The sequence below is a fragment of the Lepidochelys kempii genome, chromosome 1 (assembly GCF_965140265.1).
Source record: "Lepidochelys kempii isolate rLepKem1 chromosome 1, rLepKem1.hap2, whole genome shotgun sequence".
Classification (NCBI taxonomy): Eukaryota; Metazoa; Chordata; order Testudines; family Cheloniidae; genus Lepidochelys; species Lepidochelys kempii.
Genome location: NC_133256.1, coordinates 307,373,689 through 307,386,221, shown reverse-complemented (window position 1 = coordinate 307,386,221; position 12,533 = coordinate 307,373,689). Strand labels below are relative to the sequence as shown.

The window sequence follows — 12,533 nt, the reverse complement described above, 5'->3', positions numbered from 1 at the left end:
AGAAACATCGCATACGTAGAAGAAAGTACGTACACATTCATCAGCAAAGTGAGCACCAGCACACTAATTTCCTAAGGCAGCTGAATGTTTGGTACAACTGGAAATAACTTGTTCAGCATACCATTGCTATTTGCTCTCCCTTTTCCCTTCCTTGACTCATTTAACAGTCAGGTGTCATCTTGTGTTGAAGGAAATGGTGTAAAAGAATAATGATTTCAAGTGACACAAGGAGACAGAACTGCTTGTGTAACTTCCTTGAAAATTGACTTTACACAGTTTATGTTCATAAACAAGACTCCAAATGCAATTAGAGTCTGGATATGGGATGCAGAGAGAGAAATTACTTAATAACTGTCTTCAGGTTATGTATAGGGGCGTCCAGTATGTTTGCCAAGATCTCTGGTAGTTTTCCAACATAAAACAGTTTTGTGCTTCCTGAAGCTATTATGGAGCTATCAAACAGAATTCAATTAGCATAGTCTATTAACGAGTGATGCTGAGTGAACTTTTAATATAGACTGGAGATATTTTTAAATTATATAATGGCTCAAACAAATATATTGAATTATACATGTCAAGTGTCTAGCATATGGAATATATTCATTTATTGTCATACAATGAACTTTGACATATTTGGATTTAAAATCTGCATTTGGGAATTCAAGCCTAAAATAATTAAAATTTAAGAAGTCCAGATTTCTTCTGTGAGCTGTAAATTAACTGTTGTATATTAGCTGAAAAGATATCCTATAAAATACCTCTCTGAATACAAGTGTTGCCATTACAAAAGTAATTTCAAAGAAGAAAGCTACAGGCCATAACTTGGCATCCACTGCACTTCTCAGAGAAGATGAAAAGAGATGAAAGGCTCAATGGCCTAAAAATGTTGGAAAGAGGGTAGAAGAGCCAAAGTGGCCTCTGTCTGATGCTGAAGAAGTCCTTCTGCATAAACCCTCTTGTGGCTAGTGTCCGCTGTCTTCAAAGAAGGAAGGGAGGCTTAGAAGGTGTGTGGCTAGTTTTATCTCCACCGTGAATAACCAACACTCCTCATCCCTTGAGATGAAGATTCTCAAATTTGCATTTTCTCACTTAACTTTTGGGAAGGCATGATCTGGCCATCTGACTTCATCAATTGATCAGTTACAAATAGAATATATACCCCTGCTCCTAAGCAATTACCTGTGTGTGTTGTAGGTGTGCACATATCTGGGAGGTAGGACTCAACAGCCAAGAAAATTGTTGTATGCAGTGTTATTGAAGCAATGCTGGTCCCAGGATGTTAGCGAGACAAGGTGGGTGATTGCACCCACTTCTGCTAGTGAGATAAGCTTTCGAGTTTACACAGAGCTCTTCTTCAGGTTTTGGGGAAAAAACTCAGTGTCACTGCTAAATACAAGGTTTGAACAGATAGTATAGCATATCTTTTCAAACCTTGTATTTAGCAGTGACACTGAGTTAGTTTCCCAGATCTGAAGAAAAGCTTTGTGTAAGCTCGAAAACTTGTCTGTCTCACCAACAGAAGTTGGTCTAATAAAAGATATTTCCTCACCCACCTTGTCTCTCAAAAAAATTGTTGAAAAGTAAATAAATGTCATGTATAATTCCATAAAATAAGACCAGGCTTGTACTATACATTTTTTGAAGAGCCACTGTTAAAAAAGAAAAAAAAGGATCAAGTTTTTCATCATGAATAACTTGGGGAGATGGAAGAGCTTCCGGGCCTGATCCAAGTCCCATCCAAGTGAATGGGAGTCTTTCTATTCAGTTTTCTGAGAGTTGGACCAGGCCTGTTGCTAAGGTGAAAGTTTGCGAATTCATTTGTAAAGTTCAAGTGGAAAGCAATGCCCAAAGCAGACGGCTATGACTGAGGGCAAGTCTACACTACAGCGCTACAGCGGTGTAGCTGCACTGATGAAGCTGTGCTACTGTAGCCCCTCAGGTGAAGATATGCTGTGACAACAGAGGAGTGCTCTCCCATCAGCATAATTACTCCATCTTGACGAGAAGCGTAAGCTATGTCGGCAGGAGAGCATCTCCTGCCAACATAGCGCCGGTGTGGACAGCATGATACTTACATTGCTCGGGGGAAGGGAGGCTTTTTCACACCCCATAGCGATGTAAGTAAGATCGACTTAGACTGTAGTGTAGATATGCCCATAGTTCTACCATGGTATGCCTCAAAAGTGTTCCAAAAGGTTAAAACTGTAGTAGGGGAGATAGGTTGTCAGGCGAGTCCTTTGTAATAGACATTTAAAGCTAGACAGTTTATGCTATACTTTAAATCAGATAAGAATATTAAAAAAGACAGCATGTAGAAAGCATAAGCACCTGAAAGATGACACATAAGTAACTAAATGACAAACAACAACTGGACCATGTTAATTACAAGGCAATTGAATAAACAGGCTGTGAAAATAAAAATATGACGTTATACACGTACATAAGTTGTATTTTAATTTAATAACGTGTGTAATGGAGAAATTGTTATGCTCTCACTTGAACAGGAGCAATAAGAAAAGCTGCTGCATATACTTTCTGTTTTGAATACAGCAGATGCAGCGCTGTGTTTTTTAATAAAAGTCCAACATTAAACAATAAAGCTAAGACAAAACATTGAAACTTTGTGCCGTGTGTCCATACCTCACAGAGAAGTTATACAATGACTAGAAAATGCCACTTGGCAATTTTCATCTTGAAAGTTAGTCACATATGTCATAACCTGTTACATTTTTGGGGGGGAAATGGACCCCAAGATTTTTTTGGAAACCTTTGATTCATGAAAATCAAATGCATGATTCTCTAACCTTGTGATTCCATGAATATGATGAGCATTGAGCAATGTATGAAGGAAATTTAACATAGCTTACTAAATTTCCGAACGATGAGACATGATGCCTGTGCACATATAGACAATCTCTGATTTTTTTCTGCTGTAATGCACCTTCATACATTTAGTCTGTAACATGTCAACCACAGAGATGGGCACCAGCCACAAAATTCTGATCCCAATTCTGATTTTCAGCACCTAAAATTTGAGTATTTGAATCTGGAATTTGGGTCCATGTCTGGTCAACATGATCTAAACTCTTTGTTAGGAAATGGCAAAGTATTGTATATACTGATGGTCACTGCCAGAGAATTAGTTAGGTGCATCTACATTTGATAAAATCAGAGCTAAATTTGTAAATTGTACCTTAAATGGTGTTGAACAGCTTATTGATAAGATGGGATCATCCACAACATAAGATAAACCCTACATGGCAATATGGTGACAGGAGAGAAAATACAAGGACAAATATAGATTATTTTACCATTTCCCAATGTGAACTTATTACATTTACAAAGGTTACACTCAATATAATTATTCTTCATGTCCTTAGGTTCCTTAGGAAATAATAAACAGGAAATGATGTAAAAACAATAATGATCAGGTAACAGAAATGCCTTTGTGACATTTCTGGCCAGAAATATTTTATCTGTGAATGAAACATATGGCTTGTTAATATTCAAAGTCAATATGGCTCATCAGGCTAACACAGCCATAAGATAAACAAGGGAGTGGTATGGCTAGCATCATATCCGACTGCGTTGGACTTCCCTAACTTAGAGGTACCCATTTTGCAGCTGGGTGAACTTGAGGTGATCTCTCAGTGTGAGATCAAGTGAGATTCCAACCCACAACATTCAGGATTGCAGTCAAGTGCCTTAACCACTTGGTGCCTACACCTCATTCTTATTAATATTACTGACGTGTAATTATGTTTTAATTTAACATTCATGATGACTGTATAGTTATCCAGATATTAAGCAGTAGACACCTGCACTCAATCATCTGTTTTTGAGTGCTTGGAAGTTTTTAACCAAAGCAAGTGTGTTTTGGTGGCTGGGAATTATATCACTTATTCCTGTAAGGGGCTAAGTGTCAGAGCTGAGGCTAAACGATTCTGTAGCGCTACACCTGTGTCATAAATATAAAGGGAAGGGTAAACACCTTTAAAATCCCTCCTGGCCAGAGGAAAAACCCTTTCACCTGTAAAGGGTTAAGAAGCTAGGATAAACCTCGCTGGCACCTGACCAAAATGACCAATGAGGAGACAAGATACTTTCAAAAGCTGGGGGGAGGGAGAACCAAAGTCTCTCTCTCTGGCTGTGTGATTCTTTTGCCGGGGACAGAACAGGAATGGAGTCTTAGAACTTAGTAAGTAATCTAGCTAGATATGCGTTAGATTCTGATTTCTTTAAATGGCTGAGGAAATAAGCTGTGCTGAATGGAATGGATATTCCTGGTTTTGTGTCTTTTTGTAACTTAAGGTTTTGCCTAGAGGGATTCTCTATGTTTTGAATCTAATTACCCTGTAAGGTATTTACCATCCTGATTTTACAGAGGTGATTCTTTTTACTTTTTCTTCTATTAAAATTCTTCTTTTAAGAAACTGAATGCTTTTTCATTGTTCTTAAGATCCAAGGGTTTGCGTCTGTGGTCACCTATGCAAATTGGTGAGGATTCTTATCAAACCTTCCCCAGGAAAGGGGGTGTAAGATTTGGGAGGATTTTGGGGGGAAAGACGTTTCCAAACGGACTCGTTCTTAGTAACCAGTGTTAGACGTTTGGTGGTGGCAGCAAAAGTCCAGGGCAAAAGGTAAAATAGTTTGTACCTTGGGGAAGTTTTAACCTAAGCTGGTAAAAGTAAGCTTAGGAGGTTTTCATGCAGATCCCCACATCTGTACCCTAGAGTTCAGAGTGAGGAAGGAACCTTGACAACCTGTATCTCAATTCAGAGGATGAAGTTGAAGTTGCAGAATAAGACGGTGAGTACTCTCAACTTGCACTCACTTAAATAGAAGGTGAGTGCCCATATCACAGGAAGTGCTCAGCAACTCATAAGATTGACCTGAGGACCCAGAACTTCAATCCTTGCTCAGGCTTTGCCTGAATTGGGAATTTTGCATGAGTAAGGACTGGAGGTTGGAGTCCTAGAAACTTTACGGTAGCAAAGTGAGTAAACATGCAAATCATAAACTCAACTCTCTCTCTCTGTATAAATATATATAAATCAAGATCCTCAACTGGTGCTATTGGGGTGCCCCATTAAGGTTAATGTCCTGATGTCAGTTGAGGATCCAACCTATGATCTTTAAATGTTACTATGTACATTGCATGAAAATAAACTAGAAAATTTCTAAATCAGCCCAATCTATAAAATAGCCTTTGGTCCTGGATAAGGACTGTACCATGAGGAATTAGTATAAATGAGCTACTACAAAACAAAAATTAGGTTTACAGAAGAAACTGATTCCATTTTCTTACCGTGGTTTTTTCCAGACAGTGAAGCAGGTGGTGGTGCTGTGTTTCAAAGGAAGAGCCAGATTTGCTAAGAAAGTTCTGTTCTTCCTCCTTGGTGGACTGTAAATACATAGAATTCTCTATTATTTTCATTTGTGAACAAAAGTCTCTCAGCCAAATATTGGATGAAAACAGACTCAGGGTGTATACTGCAGCATATCTGCAGTGCTTTATCAGGGAAAAACTACATGGTATAAAATAAATCAGTTTGAGCATGATGACTTTTTTGTTTATTAATCAAAATATTTTCTCTCCTTTCCTTGCAACCCTTCCTGAATGTCCCATACCTCAGCATTTCCACAGAATCATAAAATTGTAGGGCTGGAAGGGACCTCAAGAGGTCATCAAGTCCAGCCCCTGGCCTATAGTAGGCCCAAGTAAACCTAGACTATCCCTGACAGGTGTTTGTCCAATTTATTCTTAAAAATCTCCAGTGAAGGGGATTCTACAACCATCCTTGGAAGCCTATTTCAGAGCTTGACTACCCTTAGAAAGTTTTCCCTAATGTCTAACCTAAATCTCCCTTGATGCAGATTAACCCCTTTACTTCTGTGTTCCATCTTCACTGGACATGGAGAACAATTGATCACTGACCTCTTTATAACAGCCCTTAACATATTTGAAGACTGTTACCAGGTTCCCTTTCAGTCTTCTATTCTCAAGACTAAACGTTCCCAGTTTTTATAACTTTTCCTCGTAGCTCAGGCTTGCTAAGCTTTTTGTCATTTTTGTTGCTCTCCTCCAGACTCTCTCCAATTTATCCACATCATTTCTAAAGTGTGGTGCCCAGAACTGGGTGGCCTTTTGTGTATAGTTAGAACAATGCAACCTACAGATGTAATCATCATGTTAAGGTGCTGAGTGTAAAATCAGCACACACTTAAATGGTCATAAATCTAACTGACGGTAAAACATTTTCCCCTGTGTATCGGCCTTTTTAAAAAAGAAATTGCATATAGTTGTCTTATTTCCTCTTGAGATTGTTTAATAATGCTGAAGAATTTGTGGTAAAACCCTTTATACAAAAAAAATCACGTCACTGACTGATCCCAACCCGCTGAGTTCAGAAAGTGTACAGCAGATGTTACAGACACAGAATGAAGAATTATGTAGAAAACATTTCCTGATTTATTAAATGCTTTCATCATTATTCACTAGAGGGCACTAAACTAAATCGGGATGAAAATGGGACTATATCAAATGTCGAACTTAGAGATGGGCATAAAATGTCCTTTAGGTCCCAACACTCCAAACTTTGGGATGTATAAAATCCAGATTTATATTTAGTTGCTTGAGCACCTTTGCAGTTAAAATGTTATTTCTCAGACCATAAATATCAGATCTAGATCAACATTTTCCCAAAATCTCAGGGTGCCCAGAGGCAGTGTCTTGGTTTGGCTCAGAGAGATGGTGATAACTATGGATTTTTGATTTGAACCAAACTTCAGTTTAAATTTGGGATGTATTTCAGTCCAGAGTTTGTGAACCATCCCCTCCTTTGTTATTTTATATACTGTCATCCAATCCTGTAATCTTGCTTAAACAATAATAGTTGTTCAGTTTGTCCTTCTTTAACCTACTTCTATTGATAGTATTACTTATCGAGTCAGATTGACTAGTCCCGATGATAAATAGAATAAATGGCTGCTGTGCTATTATTAAGTAGCTATTCTGGAGCTGGATTACATAAGTATATTACCTGGTGAAGCTGGTTACTCAGTAAGCCATTTCGTTTGCTCTGCATGTAAGCATTAGCAGTCCCACTCTTTGCTGCTCGAATTCTAGCAAGTCTGGCTTTCTGTGCAAAGGAGGAGACAAAAAGAAATGGTGGCACTTCTACTTATTGTATCCATTAGTCTGTTTATAGAAAGCAGCTAACTGGAATCTGCTGTTTATGAATACTGATGTCATAATCACTAAAGTGATGGTCATTCAGGCAACAAATCAAGAGTGTTTTCCCTGTTAAACTGCAAATTAGCTAGCAGCTTTTGTTTCTTTCCATGAATCAGCCAATTGGAACAATGATTTGGATAAATGATTATAAATATTCTCACAATATTAGGCAAGTTATATTTTCCTTTGTCTGTGGCAGTGATCATGTCACCTCTATATCTGTCTTGAAGGTCAGGAATATTGCTTCCATCTCAATTTATGTCATTCCTAATCCTTCAAGGAAAAGTTCCTCAACAGAAACGTCTATGGTCCAAGAGAACATTTCAGCTGCTATGAGCCATGAAGAGCCTCCATAGTTCCTCAGAGCATTCTAATTTTCAGAGAAACATATGTATAACAATGAGAGAGAAAGGCGCCAGTACATGGAAAAGCTAGATTCCTGAGTTCCTGACAGACCTTTCTAAAGCATTCTACTTGCTACAAGGTGTTTGTTACATCTTGTTTATGCCTACTTGTATAAAGATACTTAATACGAATCACGACTTGTCCCAGTCTGAGCATTCTCTTGAAATTTTAAACAACAAATTGTTGAGAGAGGATGGGCCAGATGAGCTCTTGTTTGTGTAGTGTGGCAAGGCACCTCCTTTACCTCACCCGGCTCAGCAGTTTTCTCTCTGGGAGGGCTGGGGGGTGGAGGGGGGGCGGGGTACACCTGGAGCAAATCAGTCCCACTCTGGAGAGTTTTTATTCTTCAATATTGACAAGGTGGGCCTCAGAGTAGGCCAAGAAGTACTTTTCAGCCAAACAAAAAGAGAAGACCTTTCCCTGGGGGGTATTGCCTCATTATGCTGACCTCTGGGTTCCAGTCCTTCCCCAAACAGTCTGTTAGCATGTTTGCTTCCCCTATAGGGAAGAGAGCAGCCTTACATCTAGGAGAAACCTTTTCCTCCTCCTGCAGCTTATCTTCCATCTCTCCTCATTCTCTCTCACCAGAAAAAGGTTTTTTTAAAGATCCTTAATTGGATTCGGGAGTCCCTTGTTGACCTGAGATAAGCTGTTTTCAGCTCCTGGGGACAAGGGTCTTTACCATTCTAGGCAGGGGTGAAAGTAACTTAAAGGACTTACCGGTATGCTGGAGTCCTGAGTGGGGACGTGGCCTCAATCGGAAAAGGCAGGGCCTTTAAATACCTGCGCCCTTTAAATCAAGATTTAAAGATCCCAGGGCTCCGGCTGCTACTAGGAGACCTGGGGTCTTTAAATCACCCCCAGAGCTTCTAGCTGCAGAGGTGGCTGGGAGCCCCGGGGCTCAGGGGCAATTTAAAGGGCCCAGGGCTCCAGCGGTCACTACCGCAGCAGAGCTCCAGGCCCTTTAAATCACTGAAGGAGCCCTGCCGCCCTACTCCAGGGCTCTGGCAGCGGGGCTCGGGACGCGATTTAAAGGCCCTGGGGCTCTGGCCGTGCAGGGAGCCCCGGGCCCTTTAAATCGCCAGCCTGGGGAAGCTGTACTGGACTGTACTGGCTTACATTCACCTCTGATTCTAGGGCTAATATGCCTGTCTTCTATCACTCTCTTGTGGGCGTGGAGCTGCTGTTTCTAGGCACAGAGCACCCTCTTCAGCTGTTGTCTGGGCCAGACCCACCCCCGGCTACCTCACCAGCTGGTTGCTGCTGCTCCTTGGGGAGTCCTGCTGGCCTGCTCCCCAGAGAAGGAGTGAGGGATCCTGCTACCATCTGTGAGGTCTCTCTCAGCTGGCTGTTTGCTGCTGTGGAGCTTGCTGCTGGTGTGAGGAGGAGGAAGAGGAGTTGCAGAGCGTGGTACACCTGGAGCTACTGCAGGACATTGTGGAGGGGGTTTTTCACAGGACTGAGTGACTTTAACATCTTTACTCCCATGGTGGTGATTCTTGTTGTGCGGGAGGGGCGGGGTGAAGAGATGTGGAGCCCTCCCCCTAGTCCATGTACCCCCTCACCACCACCGCTGCCACCCCCCCCTCATTACCTCTGCTCACCATTTTGACTGCTCTCCACTCCTGGACTTGGCTGCTCACCTGGCCTTTATCCACCTGGCTTTGGCAACACTGAGCAAGGGCTTTTGAACCACAAGTGCACATGCCTTTCCCGTCCCCTTGGACTTGCCCTCCCTTCCTCTGCTGCTTTTGGCAGGTGGACTTCCCCCACCCTCTGCTTTGCCCATAGGCCTCCTCCCAGCAGTTTGCCCCCTTTCCCGGTGTTGCCTGCCCCGCCCGCACAATCCCTGCTGCCTATTTTTGCCTCCCGACCCAGGTCCCCAGGCAGTTTCTGTTTGTTTGCCTACCCTGCCCAGGTCCCTTGGTGTTTGCTAGTTTTGCCTGCTCTGCCCTGGCCCTTGCTGCTGGTCCCTGTGGGTTTCCTACCCTGACCCCGGTCTGCTTCCAGCCTGTTCCTTTCTCCCCTCGCCTTTTGTTGTCCCCCCACACCTTGTCCAGCCCCCTTGCTCCATGCACCCATGTCCCCCACATGTGCTTGTGCCCCTTCCTGTTTTCTCTTGAGCCCCTTTGTTGACTGCACCCCTCTATGATACTGTGATCACTCCCCTCCCCAGTGCAGCCAGAGGAGCCGGTATTTCCACCACCCTTTTCCTGCCTTGATCAATGTCCCCGATCCCCCACTCTCCTTGCCGCCCTCCTCCCCTGCCTGCCACTTAGTGGGAGGAGTAGTTGGCTTTACCCCTTCCCGTTTCTCTCTTCCCCCCCCTTCTCTTTTGTGCTCATCCCTGTCCCCTCTGCGAATGGTGGGGGAAACGGTGGGTGGAACGGTTCCCCCACCCGGGTTGCCCCTGTTGCCTCCCCCCACCTGCTCTCCCATTTGTCCCTGCAGCTTCCCTCTTGACTGCTGCTGCCAGACTGCTTGCCATCGCCCCCGCTGCGGGTACCGGCGGCAGGCACGGGTATGGATTCTGTTGTTGCCATGACTCCTATCTCCTCTGCTCTTGGGGGAGCCCCCCCGACCGGCAGAAAGGGCCAGGGGAAGAAAAAGGTCAAAAGCCTCACCCGGAAGGCCAAGACCCTTGTGGTAGGGGCTGCCCCCCCTGCCGCAGCCCTGCCGTCGGCCACAGCTCCCCATGCCCTATCCCTTGCCATTCCTTCCACCAGCTCTGGGTGTGTCCCTCCCCTGGCACCCAGAGCATACGCTCAGGTGGCAGTGGTCCCTCGGCCCCTCACTTTGTCATCTACCCCGCCACCGCCTCCGGTTCCATCCCTGGTGGCCAGGGCCCTTTTCCCACCCTGACTAGGAAGCACAGCATCCACTGCCTCCTGGTGCCCGCCTTGCCCCACGTTGAGGCCTATGTGCGGGCACTGAAGAGGGTGGTGGGCCTATGGCCCTGCTGGCGGCCTCTAAGATGTACAGGAAGGTAGTTGTCTTCCTGGCATCTGAGGCCACCATCCAGGAGGCGGTGGAGAAGAGCCTGGCCATGGGGGCATGTACATCCCCTAGAACCCGTGGAAGACCTGGGGGTACGGGTGGTTTTCACCTCTGACCTGCCCTTCCTTCCCAATGCTGCCATTTTGCCTTTCTTCCCTGGGGTGATCAGTCCTCTCCCGCGAGGCTGCAAGGACCCCACCCTCCGTCACGTCCTCTCATTCTGCCAGCAGATGCAGATTCAACTGCCGCCGGCAGTGCGTGATGGGTACTTTTTGGTGCCCCACCAACGGTCCCAGTACCAGGTGTATTACTCTTTGGGGAAGGACTCGGGGTTACCTCTGCTGGGCAATGGGGCAAGTCTGGAGAGACTGCCCCCTGGCCTGGCACCGAGGGACTCCTGGGACCCCCGAGTCCCGGGAAGGCACTGGCCCTGTCACCGCCAGCGACCCTAGTTATCAAGCACCAGTAGTCATCCCTACTCCCCCCCAGCCTGCCACTGCCTCCACTTGGGCCATGGGGGTAGCCCCCCGTTGCACCCAAAAGAGCAGGCGGGTCCCACCTCCATCATATGTAGTTCAGCAGGGCCTGTGGAAGAGAGGGCAGCAAAGCCACAGAGGGCCTGCCCCAGGGGGAGCTTTCCTTTCCCCACGCTGCCCCCCCTATTACCTCCCCAACCTCTGGTACCATCGTCCTTGCCCCCTTGGCCCTACCCCTGCTCACCAGCCCTCTGGGTCCTTGTCCAGGGGAAGTGAGACAAGCAGAAGGCACGGGCTCAGCACCTCCCCCTCGATGTGGACGGGGGCCGCTGCTGCAGAGCCTTTTGTCGCACCCCCGATAGGGCCCACCAACTAGAGGCAGCTGGGGAAGTCGTGGCAGCAACAGGGGGCAGTATCGGCCCCCTTCTGGAGTCCCTCCTTGTAGGGGCCTCAGATGGAGCCCCCCTGCCCCCTTGTCATACTGCACTCCCCAGCGGTACTGAGGCGAGTGCTGACTCGGTTGCTGGCAGGGAGGACCCTGGGATAGTGGGTGGGGACTTCCACTCCATTTTTGAGGCGATCGAGGCCCTGGGTCTGACCTCGATCTGAGCAGTGGTTCCTTTACACTGCCCCCTCTTCTCCACTCTCCCATCCCCCTGACCACTGCTACTGCTCATACTTTGGTGGTGCCCCTGGGTTCGTCCACCTGCCCAGTTGCGGATGGCACTCCACTCATGGCTGCCAAGCCCACTGAGGTAACGGCCGGTGCTGAGCAGCCGGGCTTCAAGGCACTGGGTACACCCCCTACCAATGCAGGGCAGCTGCCTTCCCTTCCAGTCGGGAGCCTGACTACAGATATCCCGCTCCCTAATGCCATGGATGTGTTATGGCACCCGAACCCGGCATCACTGAGGCCCCTCTTCCCGTTTCTGTTCCCTCGACCCCCGTGCCCAGTGGACAGGTGCCACACCCCAGTAGCTTGGCTGCCAGGGCTCCCAGTCTCAGCTCTGCCCCATCTCTGATCCTGCCCCCATCTCTGATCCTGGTCCCGTTCCTGTCCCTGATGCTGTTCCTGCTTCTCCCCTTCCCCCCATGTTATTGCTGTCCCCTGCGTCGTGTCATTTCCCTTTCCGTTTGATAGCCCTCAGGGGGCGGTTTTTGTGTTCCCCTCACCCGACCCCTTAGGGCTGCTGTTTTCCCTCCATCCCCCACTCCTGTGCCGGGGTCTGAGATGGACTGTGTGGCACCGGCAGAACGGGCACCATGCCGAGGGTCTGCTCCTGGCTGCCCGTCTCAGTAGGCCATGAGGATGTCGTGGGAATCTGGCTGGAGGGTGCCCAGAGTTCTGCGACCCCAGCCCCAATGCGTTGCGAGACGAGCTGCGCATCTTTCTCCTGGACACTTGTGTCTCCCAGAAT

At 46.3% G+C, this 12,533-nt stretch overlaps 1 protein-coding gene across 3 annotated transcripts in view; it reads right to left on the bottom strand.

The window, feature by feature from the left end:
• KCND2 (potassium voltage-gated channel subfamily D member 2) overlaps window positions 1–12,533 on the bottom strand; it is a 433,086-nt gene that overhangs the window by 9,122 nt on the left and 411,431 nt on the right. For 2 of the 3 annotated variants that reach the window (XM_073328184.1, XM_073328185.1), the window contains exons 4-6: window positions 7,044–7,142; window positions 5,309–5,404; window positions 3,194–3,253 (exon numbers count right to left, since the gene is read on the bottom strand). In XM_073328184.1, the coding sequence (XP_073184285.1) occupies window positions 3,194–3,253; window positions 5,309–5,404; window positions 7,044–7,142 (255 nt within the window). The remainder of the gene's footprint in view (window positions 1–3,193; window positions 3,254–5,308; window positions 5,405–7,043; window positions 7,143–12,533) is intronic. The other variant, XM_073328186.1, reaches the window with a different exon arrangement.